The sequence below is a fragment of the Hesperophylax consimilis genome, chromosome 9 (assembly GCF_061612785.1).
Source record: "Hesperophylax consimilis isolate HC1 chromosome 9, BYU_Hcon_1.0, whole genome shotgun sequence".
NCBI lineage: Eukaryota > Metazoa > Arthropoda > Insecta > Trichoptera > Limnephilidae > Hesperophylax > Hesperophylax consimilis.
Window position 1 is genome coordinate 25,209,511 of NC_142844.1, and position 18,880 is coordinate 25,228,390.

At 34.1% G+C, this 18,880-nt stretch overlaps 1 protein-coding gene across 1 annotated transcript in view; it reads right to left on the bottom strand.

The window, feature by feature from the left end:
- Window positions 1-4,730: 4,730 nt before the first annotated feature.
- LOC149421096 (cGMP-dependent 3',5'-cyclic phosphodiesterase-like) overlaps window positions 4,731-18,880 on the bottom strand; it is a 33,389-nt gene continuing 19,239 nt past the window's right edge. Inside the window, exons 7-14 of the mRNA XM_089635807.1 lie at window positions 17,828-18,053; window positions 13,600-13,754; window positions 12,340-12,498; window positions 10,437-10,525; window positions 8,744-8,933; window positions 7,604-7,748; window positions 6,455-6,600; window positions 4,731-5,938 (exon numbers count right to left, since the gene is read on the bottom strand). Of these exons, the coding sequence (XP_089491933.1) occupies window positions 5,749-5,938; window positions 6,455-6,600; window positions 7,604-7,748; window positions 8,744-8,933; window positions 10,437-10,525; window positions 12,340-12,498; window positions 13,600-13,754; window positions 17,828-18,053 (1,300 nt within the window). The 3' untranslated portion in view covers window positions 4,731-5,748. The remainder of the gene's footprint in view (window positions 5,939-6,454; window positions 6,601-7,603; window positions 7,749-8,743; window positions 8,934-10,436; window positions 10,526-12,339; window positions 12,499-13,599; window positions 13,755-17,827; window positions 18,054-18,880) is intronic.

Here is an 18,880-nt window from a genome sequence, read left to right on the forward strand (position 1 = left end):
AATGGGCCACGGGAATGAGGAGAATAAAAGTTTGTTGGAGGAAGTTGAGAAAGTGCTGGTGGGGACTGTGAAGTCGAAGGCGAGTCAAGTTTTATTGGGGAAGAAGGAGTAAATTTCCTTTTTTTGGTAGAAGTCAAAATGACAGAATCACTGTCAGAAATTTCTCCATTTTCCCCATCTGGGGGGTCTGGAGAGGGATCTGGGGGCTTTGTAGGGGGTCCAGGAGGGAAATCTTCCTCCATTATTCACAACAGTAAACAACAACAATAATAGTATGGAAAATGACAGAAGTAAAAAAAGTTTATAAATATCTGGAAATCAGCAGCGAAAAGTGACTCCTGGAAGATCAGGAGGGAGAAGAAACCTCAAGGCACAACACACTACACATTTTTTTTGCCAGAAAACAAAAAAGAATGGTAAAAATTTAATTTTAGATAGAGCAAAACAAAACAACTGATGACAGCCAAATGTTATTGTTGCAATCTTTTCCCAATTGCGGCTTATAACAGAACAAATATGGTTATCTATCTCGCTCTAAAATTTCCCAAACGCTAGAGACAGTCTTTTGAAGAAATTTTAATTTCCGCCTGCTCGTTATATGACCTTAAAAGTTTTTTTTTTACAGCATAAAATAAAAGATAAAATAAATTATTTGAAGAATTTTATTTCGACATAAACAACATCTAAGTATAATAATTGACAAATATTACTCACTGACTAGTTAAATAAGTTATTAACACTGGATACTTTGTGTGAGAACTAATTAAATCAATAACAAATAAATAATAAACATAATATTACATACATCATTGTTCAACCATTAAATCCTATAAAAGTATTTCAAATATTTGTGTTGGTTTAAAACGGCAAACTTATCTGTTTATTTAATAAGTAAAAAAAAAACAAAATTAAATATGTATATAAATCTGTTTTTCAATTAAAATGATGCAGAATGAATATTATTGTTTTTGTTGACCAAGGCATCAATTTGCTTAGCATTATAATATGTACGTAATATTCTTCTCCTTATGTATTTTAAGGCGATGCACTACGTCGTGTAATATTTTAAATTGAGCCACTATCAATAAAAACCCTTACGTAGATGGCGATAAGGTTTAAATTCCCGCTTAACACCATCCGCCTGTTTTGATTTATGCAAGAAAAAAACATGGCCAAAAAGTGCCTTTTATTTTATTTTGTGGATGTTCAGGCATAAATATTTTTTTTTCCAATCATTTTACAAATAACTTAATATGCCACATTACACAATAAAATTATAACTGAAAATGGGTTCGTAAGTAGGAGATTTTGAACTTTAAAGCAGATTTCATAGGCCTTATACACTATTTTTTTCTGGGCTTATAAAAAGACTATAAAAAATACTCGATTATTTCAAAGGCCAAGATGTATTCTACTCGCGGTATTTAATTAAAGCATCTGAAACATTTCTAGGCGACTAAATTTTCAAACCAAAAACACATGATTTTGCTTTTACTACGTATGGCATCGCCTTAACGAAGATTCGATCGACAATGTTTTTAGTTTTTAAAATTCAAATGTATTGTGTTTTCACAACCTTTACAAATATAAAATAATATTTAGAAAATTTGTAAAAAAAAGCAAACAATGCTTGAAAATTAGTATAATTTGGAAGGAACCTAAAACATTTTTACTATTCACGTGCGGAACTTGTGCTTTGTTTAAATTTACATAAAAGCTTTCTAAGGAACATAATAATTTTACACAAAGAATTAAACAAAATAATTATTCTTAATTGAGAAAAGTGAGAATGTTAATTTATGTAATAATGTATGTACGTGTATGGTAAACAGTGCATTAAGTGCGATAAGTTTGGAATATAAGCTAACTTCAAATAGAAGATTTATCTAAAGAGATTGATTTTATGAAGATAATAATAAATATATTTATGAAGCCATAACATTAGTTAGTAAATATTTAGTTTAAAAATATAAATATTGCACATGGCTTGAAGAAAATGGCACAACTCGGAGAGTGGGAGTTAGGCAATACAATACATATATTTGTATGTAGTTAGTATTTAATCAGGTTTAGCACATTGAGAAAAAACTAATAGTTACGTGCTCTCTGCTCTGCTTTCCTTTCATAAATAACATTAATCTAACACTAACAACTAATTATATATCTTTCTAAATTTCAACAATAATAAAACGTAACCATTATTAGGCAAATTTTATCTACGACAAATACCATAATACTGACCCCATTCACTTTTATCCAAGTTTGTTCAATCGGAGGTTGGTGACGTTTTACCAGAATGGGGATAGTATTGTATCTCCTATAAACTAAATACTAAATTAGTGATCCATGCTATTTAAGATATGCTTTCATTAGAATACATTTGAACGTTGCACTTGTTTACTACGTATACTAAAAGGTGTGAAACAAGTATTCTACAATCTTTTTATTGATTACGCACATTAAAAACAGTACCTACAAAGCGCCCTTAACCTTATCTACATCACTGTCGCATAAGTGATCCATCGGCGCCTGTCCCCGATCCAAAAAGTTTCACTAAAACACATACATTGTGTTAAACGTGCCGCATGATAGGATAGATTGCGTTTAGAAGACAAGCCTAGTAAAGGTTAAGGTGATATTTTCCAAAAATGGCACTTTACAAATAGGCCTTGCTGTATTATTAAAATTTACTACCCGTAAAGCATTCAAAGTGTTAATATTAATTTGGCAGTCATTTGGCGTAAGTGCAAGCATATGTGAATCATCGGCACCTACATTTGATACAAGAAATTTCATCAATAAAACACACACATGGACAGAATGTGCCGGGTTATAGTATTACGTTTAAGAGGCCAGCGTTGTAAAGGTAAAAGTTGAAGTCGAGAAAAGATTTTATTTCTGTTCAACTACAAGGCACGTGCAAATTAATACGTTAATATATTATAATCATTTTGACATGTTCAACGTGTGCTCTCACTAAGCGAGAGGAAAGGTGTATTTAAAGCCTACTTTATTACAGTCCTATTCTGCACCAACAACTCTATTATATTGAGACATAATAAGTAGCAATAATTCAATCAAGGTAACAATTTAACATTTTTATGAGGTTCAGATTCATAACATTATAATACATCCTAAGTTACATCAACGCATGGTCCCGGATCTTTTTCCACTAATCTGACACACCAGTAATTTTTCATGGGTTTACCCCGGTGCGTAAAAGAACACCTCAGTTTGCCCCGGTGCGTAAAAGAACACCTCAGTTTGCACTTCATTTTCAAATAAAACAAAATCACTAATGACGTACAAAACCCATAATTAGCAAACTGCCTAATTTTTGTTGTTTGTTTTTGGGGTTTTATGCCGTGTTGCGCTAACTCCTTCTTTAGCCGACGTTTCGGACAGCGTTGCAGTGTCCATCATCAGGGCAGATCCGGTAGATCCGAAGATGTGTGAAACGTCGGCTAAAGAAGGAGTTAGCGCAACACGGCATAACACCCCAAAAACAAACAACAAAAATGCTTTTGGCCGTGAGAATCTAAAAACTTAACTGCCTAATATTTAAATAATTGTAATATTACTTTGTCAGTGCAAATCCTTCACCGTTAACGAAGTTATCTTGAAATGCCATTTGACGGCAGCAATAATCGGTAATAATAATACAACGATAATCGTGTCTGTAATGGGTGAAATCGCCATTGCCTTTTCGTCGCTCCTGGAAAGAAAATGGCGACCATGTGGACCACCTAATAAGATGGTTAAGGATTTGCATCAACAATTAGTTACAGTATGTATTATGTTTAAGTTGTAACATTTTGCAGGCACTCTTTTACAAGACGATAGTGTGGGAGGCGTGAGGAAGTTAGTTAGTTAGTTGTGTCTTTAAATATTTTAGGCCAACAACCTTCAAGAGCTTTATATTACGTATAATAAGTGCATAATAAATATGTAGATTCTTTTAAATTTATCAAGGACATATATAAAATGTATACATAAATATTTAAAGCGACATATTCATAGATATTCAATCAGTAAGAGAATTTTAAGAGTAAGTCAATAGAAATACAGAAACTAGTATGTAAATGGAAACCATTTCACCTAAAATACACATAGTATTATATAATTATTATGTTTGATGCAAGAGGAACTAGCAATTCTCGAGGAGCTAATAACATATATTAGGTTTATCATACTATGGATAAGAAGGGACCTAAAAATTTCATGTTATTTTTGGCATATTCGCTTTTTTATTATTTTCATCAAAAGCAGTGGTATTTTGCAACGAAGTTCGTATATTTTGCCGCAAAAACGAGACTGTACTTTTATTTTTATGACAGTTTACATCGTTTCTTATATAAGTTAGCTGCATTCCATTTTATGGCTGTTCAAACTTGTCCAAACCAACGACAAAGAAGTATTTAGAATGAATAACATTAAACACTTTCTTATTTTAAAATATCAGAAAATCGCATGAAAAATACGAAAACTCGCATTTGCCCAAAAATTGCGAATTTCGCATCACACATTTTTGTGAAAATGGTAAAATTCATGTTTCTATATAAAAATGACTAATTTCGCATATAAAATCACTTTATTGTGCGAAATTTTCTGGTCTCTACGTATTAGGTCTAGATTTCTCCTATGTATTATAATTATGAGGAATAGTTTACGTTATAAAATGGTCTGCACGATGAACAATAATATAGGATAGGGAAAGTGAGGAAAAATTGTTTTTGCAAATACATCATCAATCAAATAAAATAATTAAAAAAATATTGATTCATCAACAAAATAAGGGTAAATAACAGATTTTTTTAAACACTAAGAAACTTAGTGATGCATCATCAAATAAAGTTGACAACTACCCAAGATCTTAACAAAACCTATTGCAATATTTAGAGTACACGGGTTAGGTGGGAATGACCTTGTGATTTTAATGAAAAATGCTAGTGTCATTGATAGGGACGGGACCGGTACACAGTCGGAAACATGTCAAATGCACACTCAACATTTGTACACAGTTGACATTTGAAGAGGTCATTCTACTCGTTGAACAGCTCAGCTGTGGAATTTTTTTCCTCGGGTTCTCTCGTGTGGAGTTAATGTTATTTTTTTATTTTTTTTATTTGAAAAATTATAAGTTCCTCTGGTGTTTTTGGTTTGGAGGACCATTTGTTTATAATAAAGAGTTTAAATAGTTTTATCAAATGAAAGATGACACAAAACGTAATGAAATAACATACTTATCACAAAAATTTCCACTTTGCACTTATCATAAGACCATGTAGATGCTATACAACCATAGATAATAGAAACAAAAGTGGATATGACACGGAAGCACTCCGACTGTCGCCAAACTACAACCAAACTGCACGGACCATCAAAGCGGCAGAGCCAATGACAGTTATACATTTAGCGTCTTGGTAGAAACAAAGGCAGGGAACCACTGTGCGATTTGCAGCAGTATGGGTGAACGATGTTGGCAACACTTTTGTGCGTGCCGTTTCATATAATGGTTGATGATGTATCACAGTTGTTTCTATTATCTGTGTATAAATACAAGACTATTTGCATTCTAAAACTTCGTTCCCTTTCAGCCAGACATGTAAGACCTGGTGCACACGGGTAATTTTTGTCGCTGTTCATCACAGATGGATTTATACGGATTTGAAACAGAAGCGAAATTGTTGCTGCAACAAAAGTCATCTGTGCGCACCTGGCCTAAAAGCTCTTCCACATGATAAGGTCTTATGCCTTGGGCTTCTGCTTCTCCAGCACCAGATCGATGGCGAGGTCTAGGTCGGCGGACTTCAGTAGCGTGTAGCCTTCGTCACGGCCGGCCGCCGTGAAGGCCGGACGCGCAGCCGCCCAGCGGCTGACGTGGCCCTCCATCACCTCCACGCACGGCAGAACTGCGGGGAACAATTTTGCCAGCAGCCTGCGGAAATGCCAAAGTTATAAATTGCAAAAATACTGCTGCACCTACTCAAACTGTTGTCAAATACAAATTCTTTAATGCTTTTGCCGCTAATCCTGGGTTCCCACCTGATCTATTCTATGAGAATCTATAGTTATATAGTCATTTTATAAAATGAAAATTTAAGTCGATACAACTATTGGTTTGTATTCCATAGAAACGCCTGTTTTCACTGTTCTATTTCATAGATTCTATAGATTTCATAGATTCCATGAAATAGAGCATAGAATAGAACAGGTGGGATCCCACCTTAACTATTCCAGCACTATGCGCGTACACAAGGACATACATTCATACTTCAGAAGCCTCGACAATATACACTGATGACTGCACTGATGCTGATGTGGATAGTTTGCCTGGGTCATTGCACCAATTACTTAATCTGCCTATAAGACTGTTATCCTATAATAAATATATAGTTGAAGTGTTTGATGTATATTATTTTGTATTGAAGAAAAACATGCGATTATGACATACCGGTAAACGGGCAGCGTGATATTCTCCAGAAATTGTATCTGGAGATCTGGTATGAAGGCTTTCTCTCGGTCCATCATCTCCTGGGGGGATAGTCCCAACTGCTTCTCCTCGTCGCCTTGATGGAAGAACTCAGTGTATACTGCAGCCTGGGGATACCATAATATGTTATCAGAATCAAAATCTCTTCAATTTTTTATGTTGTTGCTTAAAATGAAAGACAAACATTCTCGGGTTACGAATAAGACCTTTCTTCAACGTGAGACGATTCCGGGAATGTAGCATGACTAGTAAATTATTGGAATTTAAATACCACCCGATGGCATCCTTGATTGGGGAAAAAAAGGACAATGTTTAAAGCGGGATGCCAAAAAATTCACTTCATGCGCGTAAGGCAATAATTTAGATTTTATATCAAAAGAAGAATCATTTTTTAATCCATTTAACCTCATTTATATGGCTGTTCTAAATCTGATACATCGGCGGCTATCCCTAAGGCTAGCTTTACACTCATGAGTCAAATTACTCACAGGAGAGTTTACAAATGTATCCAACTTATGGTAATTAATGCTCACAGAAGTCGTTCGGAAGTTCAACTCATGTAAGTGCTCATAGCTACTGTTGCATCTGTAACTTTATTTGCGGTAAGATGTCTTCCTGTCAACAACAATTTGCTGCTATCAAATTTATGAAATTTTACTTATTATTAGTTTTCGTAGGTAGTGCTTATTTGGTTATATCTAGTGTTCGAGAGATAATAACATACATATCCACTTATCCTAATCAGATTTTAGTTCAAATAATAAAAATACTAGTTTTAACAGGAAAAAAAACCATACAAAAACCGTATTTAAATTTTTGACACCTCGCATTTGGGCATTTAGGTAACATTTCTTAAGGTCAGCATCTCAACTTATCAAACTGATTTCATACGTTGTAATTTCACGCAGACTTGTCAAAAACTTACGCCTCTTACGACTTCTGTAACTTGATATAAATTACAGTTATGAGACCTACACTCTCATTTACATTGGTAATTTTGCCAAAAGTCACTTAAGTAGGCAGCTTACGTTAGTCAGTAGATTGCATTGAAACGGCAACATTGTGAAGATTAAAATTGTGCATTATAAATTTAGTAATAAGTATTCTTACAGCAACACTTTTGACGCAGGGCCAGTCTTTGACCTGGTCAGCGAGGTCGGCGCAGGTCATGAGCATGGTGAGCAGCAGCTTGCGGTGCTCCGGTTTGTCCTTCTGGAAGCCCTCCACTTCCATTGCCTCGTAGTCAACCATGTGTCTACAGTGTAATAAAATACTTAGCATGTATAATTTAATAAAAAGGCTATTTTTTTAGCATTTCAGAACCTTAAGGTAAAAAATAAACTAAACTAACGAGGATAGACCGCTACACTACTCTGTTTTATCACACACTAACACTTGGCACGTTTCATACATACTCTTCTGACTCTTGATTAAAAGATCAAATTATCCCTTTTTCTTTAAGGATATCTTACTTTCACAAACTCTAATTTGCGCAAGTAAGCATGTACGTTAAGATGGCAAAACGGTATACCTTACAAACGGCTAGCACAAACGTTAATTTAACTAAATTTGCTCTAACTTGTAAAATAAGAAAATAAATAAAATAAAAAATGGCTTGCTTCAAATGACTGCGACAGGTTTGCACAGGTAATCATACAAGTCGCTGTTATATGGATGCCGCACAGTGTGTAGTGTTTTTTGGGCAAAATTTTGCACAAACTGATTGCGCATGCAAGTCGCTGTTTGTAGATGAGCCTTTAGAACACAGATTTAATGTAGACTATTATAATGAAAATTTCAAAATAATCACTCGACTAAATATGTTTATTTTTTTATCAATGGCAGTTTTTGTAAAGTTTATTAATCTAACAATCAAAATAATCACAATTGATAACAGATCAAACTAAAGATAACTATATAATAATATTTCTCAGTAAACAAAGATGATACACCACATTGCATAACTTTACAAAAACACTTTGTGCAAGTCAGAAAAAACAAATTTGGTGAATTAGCATTGGTTGACTAATAACAAAAGACCATTCTCTAGCATCATTATGATGGAAGCGCAGTGCGGGAAGCAAGTAGAGCATGGCAAACCGCTAACAATCGCTATCGAACTATTAATAAATCATGCCCTTTCTGGGCATGACAAGAGACGTGCTTCTTCCCACCTTGTTTTGTTTGCGGTCATTGTATTACCTGTGCAAAATAAGTAAGTTTATAAATCAGATGGTAACTGATGCTTACTTGAAGTGGTTGGCGAGGTCGGTGGCCAGGATACAGTCCCTAAGCAGTTGCAGGCAATGGTCGTAGTTCTTGGAGTTCATGCCCTGCAGCACGGAGCAGCCCTCCGTGTTGAGGATGCAGAGCGCCTGCGACAGGTGGTGTTGCTCCATCACGCTGCCTTCGCTGCTGTACAGAGAGGCCAGCAACGAGCCTGGCAAATTGGTTCGTTAGTTCCATTACAAAACAGAACACTATTGAAAACCGATGTAGTCACGTAAAGTTATGAGAAAACAAAACTAATCTAACCTGACCTTTTTTTTTTGTCATGCATAATTGTCGAGGCTTCTGACTCACTCAATGTTGTCTTTTTTTTTGCTTCATCTGTTTTTTTTAAATTACAATATAAATAGATTATCATTATAATGTCTAATATACTTTATAAGGTACTTGGTCCTTTATGCAATTCACTTTAAAATATTTTCCAATTTTCATGGTCAGACAAATTTCTTGATAAATAAATTCTCTTAAAAGCTCTTATAAGCTCTTAAATTCTGAACTTCCGATGGGTTTGAGATCATTAATATTGTTAATCTCTGTTGTTCATATCTAATGCACTTTGTTAAAGTATGTTCAACATCTTCATTGGTTCACACTCTAATGATTATGAGAAATACAGTGAAACTCTCTTATAAGGTTTTTCAAGGGACCAAAAAAAAATAAAAAATAATAATGTGCTTATAATATATAAGTATTGTAATGAGATTAAAAGAATTTGGCATTCTCAGACTATAAAAATATGTATTACCATTTGTTTTTTCGGCTACTGGCATTATACCTAGCTCTCTCATTCAAAATTTAGGCGTATTAGATCGGTCAAAGAATTTATATATAAAAATGCAAAAATCAGTGATTTTAAATACATGTAGGATTACGAAAGATTTTTTAAATATTTATATTGAGGGATCAGTAGGATTTATCGGTCCAGTTAGAAGTTCTACCGAGCGGAACCCTCAGTATGAAAATAACTGGAGTCGGTGAATTATTTTCCCATTTGATCTCTGGTGAGTTGACATGTTGTTCTTGTATTGTTTTGTATTTATTATGCTCATATAATGACTAGATGATCATTTGTGGAAAATTGTGTGGAAGTGTTTAGTTTTTCCTGTGGGGAAGATTTAAACCGGACATAAAGTTCGAAAAAAATCATTTTATATGGGAAAACATCATATTCCATGAAGGGGTTAAAAAAAAGACGACAGCAAGCTCCGAAAGATTTTTCTGAACTATCAACTTTTAGACGATATTATAAGCTTTAAAATTATTATATTTATTAAATGAAGGAACTATTTGAAATCCTAATCTTGAAATTGATCACCACATCCATGAAAGAAAAGTGAAAAATATTTTTCTTTTAATATTTATGACAAATAATTAAGGCTGCTGATTTTGTTATATTATCTCTGAATCTCATATGTTGTTTGGTAAAACAGGAAATCCGAATAGGCAAACCAAATAAAATCAGGGCGCACACTTTGGGTGGTTACATATTGGTAAAAAGAATAGAAGATCGTATTATAATATGCAGTACATATATTGCACAGACAAAGCGGGTTGACTGAAGTGAAATTTTATCAGATCTTACAAAATTTCAGTCTCAGATAGTGAATGAATGGAATATTTCAGAAAAATTGTAAAAAAATCAGTAATGGTTCACCTCCTTTGACTTCGAAACTATTATTGGTTCCGCGGTGGTCCAAATCATGGCACATGCAGGACACCAGGTAGGACAGGCATTCCAGGTCGCTGCAAACACAAGGATATCCAACAATCGCAGGGGGAACAATGCACTAAATATACAATCACACCCATCCATGGTACACTATGTTCCGACAATGTATTGCTTTTAATCAGATCAAACTTACAGAAACCTGCACACTTTATAAATAGCTACATAAAAAAAAAATACATACAGTGAAACTCTCTTATAACATATTCCAAAGGACTGGGAAAAAAAACTTATTCTGTGGGATAAATTGGGCCATTTTATTAAATTCATGCATCAAAGAACAGAAAATACTGAAACTTAGGCTTGAAATTTCTTATGTGGGCACTTCTTGTAGATTTCACTGTATATTGTAGTTTAAAAGGGGGCAGGGCAAACAAAACACGCCTGCTAACTAAAAACAGCACAAGCTCCATCACCGAATAAAAAAACACACACATCAAAATGCAGCATTAGAGAGATAGGTATGTATTTGTATTATTTTGACATTGATGTGACATATGCTAAGCTTGGTATAAAAAACATGGAAGCATTCAAGGGATTAAACATCTAATGTAGCCTAATTAACTTTTACTTTGATACAATGAATATGTTTTATTGAAACCTCACAGATAACGTATGCGACATCCGCATACCCCCGGGATAGCTGCCGATGGGTAACATATGCCTAGATAAGGTTAACCTTATCCAAGGTTAAGCCTATTAACCATAAGTAGTAATGTAGACCCGGGAATATTCCCCGAGGAATATTCCCCGACCTGAAATAAATTCCCGAAAACGGGGAATTTATTTTATTCTTAATAAAATGGTTTCTACACTTCTCTTGGATGCTTTATTGAGTGTTAGCATGTAAAGTAAGCCTGCAAACATTTGCAGTAAACGAAGCTGCCTCATCTTCAAACCTATCTGGTACTCGCAAACGCAAACATCCAATTGACTGTGCTGAGGAAGAAGAAAACGTAGATAATCCTGAGTCGGCAACAACTTCGTCCGGGTCGGATGAAGAAGAAGAAGAATATGAAGGTGAAAGTGGAAGCGAAGTTGATAGTGTCAGTGTCCAATCGGTATCATCAGATGAACAGTAACGATCTGTGAAGTTGTGTCATTATTACAGTTTTACTAGCATAAAGTGTATATAGGCTACTAATACTGTACAGTATACAATTATGTAGAAATACTACTCACTTTAAAATAATTTTTATCGGTGTTTTTTTGTTATTTTTCTCTTGGATCCTATTCCTATATATATGGGAATAGTTTTTATGGATCTATCCTGCTCTATATGTACCATATGTGTGTATATTTTATTTTTTATTTAATAAATATTATTCTTTTTGAGGTATTATGTTGTTAAAATCAAAATTCCCCGTCCAGGGGAATATTTCTGGGGAATATTCCTGGGAATATTCCCCAGAAATATATTCCCGGGAATTTATACATCACTAACCATAAGTAATGGTAACAGTCAAGGGATCAAACATGCATCTATCAGAACCAGACAGAGAACTTAATAAGAATGGAAGCTGTTTTTCAAGCTTTCTATTGAGAATGATGTAGTGTGGTATAGGGATATTAATTACAAAAAATTAAAAGCTCTTAATTATCAACCTTATTTACACGACTGTCACATAACTATCCACGAAGCTTCACTAAAATACATTCATTGTGTCAAACATACGGCGTGATGGGACAGATAGCGTAGAAAAGGCTGGTGTTTCAAAGGTTAATAACACACATGAATATTGAATTCTTTTTAACAACATGAAAACGGTTTGCCGACCATTGCACTAGGGAAACGTGTATAATAGTATACAAGCAGTAGGTAATAACTTACGTGAGAAATCCTCGCTCCAGCAGGCGGAGAGACCGCACGGCGGCGAAAGCGAAATGGGTCACGGAGAAGGCGTGGGACCAGTTGTGATACGGCATATCTCGGTAGCCCTTCTGGCAATACAGGCTGAAGCGGGCCAGCGTCTCTCGCTTTATCTCAAACCTAAAGTCATTCAAACATACATACACTGAAACTCTCTTATAAGGTTTTCGGAGAGACTGGAAAAAAACTTCTTATATATGAAAACCTCTTATGTGGGAACTTCTTATACTCTACGAGAGTGATTTTTTATGAGAATAGAGTATTCCAAAGAGTGAGATTTATTACCTGAAAAACTCCCATTTTTAGTATGTAATGTAAAAAAATCAAGCTCTGTTAAAAAAATATGTATATAATATCACAATAATCGAATTGATCCGATGTTAATAACCCAAAAAATACAATACATTAAAAATAATTAATATTATTAATAGGTGGATCCCTGCAAACACCGTCGTAAGTCCATACTTCATTTATGCATATTTTTTTATGGATGTACACGGTACGGCCATACTCCTAAACGTTTGAGTTTCACCAAAGTGGAGTTTTTTTTTTAAAAGAAAACAAAACATTTCCGGGTTACGAATAACCTGACAATATTTGAAAACCACCTACTACCACCACAGGGAAATGTTGCTTGTGTCTTGATAGAGGACTAGCCAGCCGAGGAATTGAACTCACAATGCCTGGGTGGGACCCAGATGAAATGTCAACTCAGCCACTGACTGGTCGAAGTGTCCAAGTCGCCACTGGCATGGAAGCGTGCCGACTGCCCCCGAGTTACGACCAAACTGCACAAACCATGCACAGCCCGGCCGTGCGTAGATATGAATCGCAGTAGTATGGGAGAGCGATGTTGGCAACACTATTGTGCGCTTGGTTTCATGCTAATAGTGATTCATGGCCCATTTCTCTTATTTTTATTAATTATTTACATTTTCATATGAATTATGAAAACACACACATTGACAAAAGCTGGACGCATTCAAAATGCATATATACATACTGCAGAATGCTACAATTCTTATGGATAGAAAATCATAAATAAAGAAATTTTATAAGGAAGAAATTTGATCATGACAATCAAATTCAATTATTTTAATCAAGTGGAATATCTGATGGACATCCTAAATAGCAGATTCACGTGTTCTTCAAATTTAGGATATGCCAGAGAAAAGATTGAGAGAATTTGAAGAAGAGTAATATAATATGTAAATAACAAACTTTTTGGAAAGCCCCAGTGTTTCAAACATATGCAGCACGTAGCAAGGCGTCTCCCCCAGAGGCAGCAAGCGAGAGTTGAAGCCGATATCAGAGAGACGTGGATGAGTGTGCTGGTTGCCGCAGTTTGTCACCTGGTTCACATCCCGGTTGCTGACCTGGAGAACAACATCATTTTACTTCTACGCGAGCCAACGATTATTCAAGTAAACTATCTCCTACAATCTCATAAACGATGCTGTTACATTGTTCTGTTGAAAAAGAGCTTATAACGGAGTTCTCAATGACAGGACAATATACAAACGTGTGCAGATTATTATAAGTACAAGTTCACATGTTTTTCATTTTAGGAGGACGTTCGGGACGTCCAAAAACTGCAACTACTGACGATAACATTTCTAAACTTCACCAAATAGTGAGCCGAATTAAAATGAGAGAGATAGCAGAGGTTATAAAAATGTCCAAAGAACGTGTCTGTGGCATATTAAATCAAGATTTAGACATGAGAAAGCTGTCCGCATGTTGGGTGCCGCATTTGCTCACATTAGACCAAAAACGTGTTCGAATGAACATTTTCAACGCTCTGTTGGCGCAGTTTAGCTGCAATAAATCCGAGTTTTGGCGCAGATTAATTACTGTAGATGAAACTTGGATACACCATTATACGCCCGAAACAAAAATACAGTCAAAAAAGTGGACTGCAAAGGGGGAACCTGCTCTAAAAAAAGCAAAAACTGTTTTCTCGGCTGGGAAAGTGATGGCGACTGTTTTTTGGCATAGTCATGGAGTTATCTAAAGGCAGAAATTGCGGTAAAACGGCCACATTTGCAGAAAAAGAAAATCCTGTTTCACCAAGAAACGCGCCTTCTCACACCTCAGTGGTTGCCATGGCAAGAATCCACAAATTACGGTGTGAACTGCTTGACCATCCGCCTCACTCACTAGATCTTTTTGTTTCCTAATCTAAAAACTGCCCTCGGAGGACAGAGATTTTCGTCAAATGAGGAGGCAATCACCTTTGTGAACAATTATTTTGCAGGGAAAAACGCCGAGTACTATTTGGATGGGTTAGAGAGATGGGAGCATCGCTGGGAGAAGTGTGTAGAGTTACAAGGAGACTATGTAGAAAAATAAATAAAAAAACTTAGGAAAAAAAACCTTGTTTCATTGTTAGGTTGGAAACTTTTCAGACCACCCTCGTAATATGGACACATTGATAAAACGGCAATTCTTTGTTTCGCCATTGAGGTATCCAATGTATTTCGCCCGATTAAATATTTGATACTTTGATATAACTTGTCGAATTCCGCTGCATGAAAAGGCTATTTAAAAAAACAACACTTGATTTCAACTTAAATATTTAACGAAGATAACTATTTAAGTCGGGGGTTTAAGTAAACATGCACGAAATAAGTTTTTAGGGTTTAGTTTGGGTTATTTTAATAATTTGTGCATATTTCCTAACCTTCAAACTTAACTAATGTAACATTAATGCATCTTTTACCATCTCCTACCACATAAATAGTTATTTCTTGTGGTAATTATGTTGGTTTTTTGCCGAATTCCACTGCATACAAAGGCTCTTTAAAAAAAACACACTTGATTTCAACATAATTATCGAATGGAGACAAATAACATCAACAAAGTAGTTTTAGTTTGGGTTATTTTAATGATTCGTGCATATTCCCTAACCTTCTTTATTATTTGAAGGCATTATATTATAAGCCGTAGAAAATTATAGATATTTGACAGATATTATAACCAGGATTGCCACATGTTCTAAAATACCCACAATACAAATTCTCCACAAGTTTATTTACCTCTAAAACTAAACAAAATTCTATGTAAGTTAACATTTATTTTTTATTACCAAGTCATTTTTGGATTTTCTTTTTCCTTCAGTTTTCAGAAATTTGTCCAAAAATTTGATGCGAAATTATAGTTTATTCTTACTTGTAATTGTAAACATTATTTTTCAATATGGTTGGATAACCAGGCAATGCTCTCGTAATCGGTATTAGTTACGTCAGTTCTCATATTGTAGAATCCTCGCATTTCCCCAACATCAGAAAATACCTAATCGGTTTAAATTCTCAGAAATTCCCGCAATCTGGGGTTATTTCCATGAATTGGAACTTTCTTACGTACCGGCTGGCTTTTTTAAAATGATTTTTGGTTATTTAGTAAAAAAATTTTCGCACCCATCTTTCCGGTTAATAAAAAAATGGACCGATTTCGCAGATCGAAATTTTCAAATAATTGCCATTGTTTAAAAAATATGATAAAAAAAAAGCTGAACATCTCAGAATTTTTGCCTCAATTGATTTTTTTTTTTAAATTGCCTATTGTTTTAATTTCATTAGAGCTAAGTTTAGTCTTTGTTTTTTAATATGGCAACCATGGTTTCCAAATGGTGATGGAACAATCATGCACGACAAGGCTCATACCACAATGCCAAAGTTGTCCGTAAATACCTTCAAGATAATGCAATTTCTAACGCTCCCACGGCCTGGACATAGCTATCGAAAATCTGGTTGATTGTGAAGAAAGAATTGAAGAAAACAAAGATAACAACTCATGGAGGAACCCAAAGTATATCATAACAACCAAGAAATACACATAGTGCAAGAAGTGCACAGCATGCCAACTATCATTAAATTATTATTTCTTAAGAACAATGGAATGTTAACAAAACAAATTAATTAATTAATGATGTAATTAATTACTTTAATTAATGATGTAATTAAAGTAATTATATTAAAGTTTGAATTCAAATTTTTTTTAATTTGAAACTAATAATCTGCACACATCTTTAGTAATGGAAACTGAGACTAATGTGACATTTACATATTGAAATGGGTTTCGAAACCTTTGGCTGTGGGAGACCAAACACGATTCAATGTTGACCAACCTCAAGTATTATTTATTTAAGGCAAAGAAGACACGAAAATATAAAAGGTCTCATTATAAAATACTTTACAAGTCTTGTATTACAAGGTACACAACACGAATGCATAATAATTTACTGTTAATAAAGGTGTACATTTACAGCCTTACTAACAAACCTGGTGAAAATTTGTATAATTGATAAACAACCGTGTATGTGAAAACCTTACTACAATAGAAACTGACATAAAATAGTTCATGGAAAGATATATATTGCTTATCCATCCGAAGAGGGTTGTTTATCAGTTGTTAATAATAATAATTTCCATTAAATTTCAGAATTTTTCCAATTCTATTCCTATTCTTTTTGAAGATGACGAAAAAACGGTGACCGGATAAACCATCACAATGATAATTCATCACATCTATTAAAAGTTATATAAAGTCATGGAAAGTGATGAAACAAAACTTTATTAACTGGGTTAAATAGGTTACGTTAGGTTTGCTTAAAAAAAAAAATTTTTTCATCGTTTCTAATGACTTTATATCACTTTTTAAAAGTGTGTTGAATTGTCACTGTGTTGAGTTATCATGGAACCGAAAAAACTAATACCATTTTAGAAACTAGATAAAATTATCTAGATTTTATATTTGAAATATACTTTGACATTAAAAAAACTTCAATATTTCAATTAGAAAAATGGAAAAAGTTGAAAAAAAATCTTACCACAAACATTTTTAATCAACACGTCGAAAAATTTCAGAAAATTCAACAAACACAGTACTTTCATTTTAGGAATTGCAAAAAACTGCGACTTCAGCTTTTACATCATTCATACAATAATAAAATATTTAAAAATTTTGAATTTTTTTTAAATTTTCAGAAAAAAGAAAACAAAAAACTAAAATTTTGAATGCATTTCACATCTCAAAAACTCATCTTTCTTGGATAAAGGTTTACCAACACATGCATTAAGCATTTATGTTTAAAACATCACTTTCATAAAATTCTTTTAAAATTTAGACTGTAAAATTTAATAACAATATTCTATGCCTTGGTGTAACACTACTTTTGAGAAAATTGAATGTACAATCTACAAAATGCAATTATTGAACAATTACTCATCTCAAAATGACGAAAAAAATAACATAAATATATTGAATTACACGGATATAATGATAAATTGTCAATTTTATGAACAAAAACAAGATTTAGGTTGCCAGATTTAAAAAAAATAGAGTTTATAAAAAAAATGCTTGAAATGGCTTTAGGCATGTTTGGTGACCAGGTCTGAATAGCCAGATACTTCCTTGCATTCTCTTGCATTATAAATTCAAGTGTTACCTTCAAATGATACATCAGCATCTCATTAGATATGGTGGTCCTGGCTCGAGCGTCTGCGATCTTCTTGTACATGATGGAGTGCATGATGGAGACGCCGCAGTAGATGCTGAAGGCGCTGGCCACTTCCTCATCGCAGGCATCAAAGTACTTCCCGCCCACCTTGTTGCACAGCTGGGCCACTCCGATTATTCCGTCTTCGTCGCGAATCGGGAAGCACAGGATGTTTCTGGAAAGAAGAGTGGAAACTTATTATACAGACGTACTAGACATACTTTAACCAGTGATTCCCAACATTATTTGGAGTAAAAAATTTAAATAAATGAAGTATTGGTTTACGGTGACATATTACATGTTTTTTTTAACTTAAAACATTAAAAATTAGTAGTTATTGGACATTTAAGATGAGAAGTTGGTTTCAGAAAAAAATAATCGAAAAAAAAACACCAAAAAGTCACCGGATTAAAAAATTTCGTTTTACATTTTTTACTCCAAATAAGTTCAAGAATCACTGGTTACAGTAAGTCAAGTACGGCCCTTAAGGTGAAGCTATAAGTGAAATCACTATTTAGATTAATCTTTACTACGAATCGGTATAGGTTATCAATACCAAAAATATACTATGGATACATTGAAGCTTGTTCTATCGCTTGGCTTGATCAGAATTAAAATAAAATTGTTAATTACGTCATGAAAAATATAAGCGTAAACTACTAAATAGATTTATTTTTCTTGAGTTTACTATGAACTCGTATAAAGAACAACTTTTAAAAAACACTGCTTTATGGCTAAATTTATTTGCTACCACTTGACTTGATTAACTTTTTTTCGTCACTATTTAATTATTAACAAAATAAATAAAAACCAAATTGGCGCTTACCTCAACCATTCTTTGACTGAAACATTGTATTGAATTCTAATATTTCTTCAGAAGCCCGCGGAGAGTGGCAACGAACAGACGTTAGATCTGTGCCAGGTTTTTTAATGGTTTTTTCCGTGTTGACATAACTTTGGCTATGAGCATTTTTAATTCTCAAACTGTGAGGGTATGCTTGT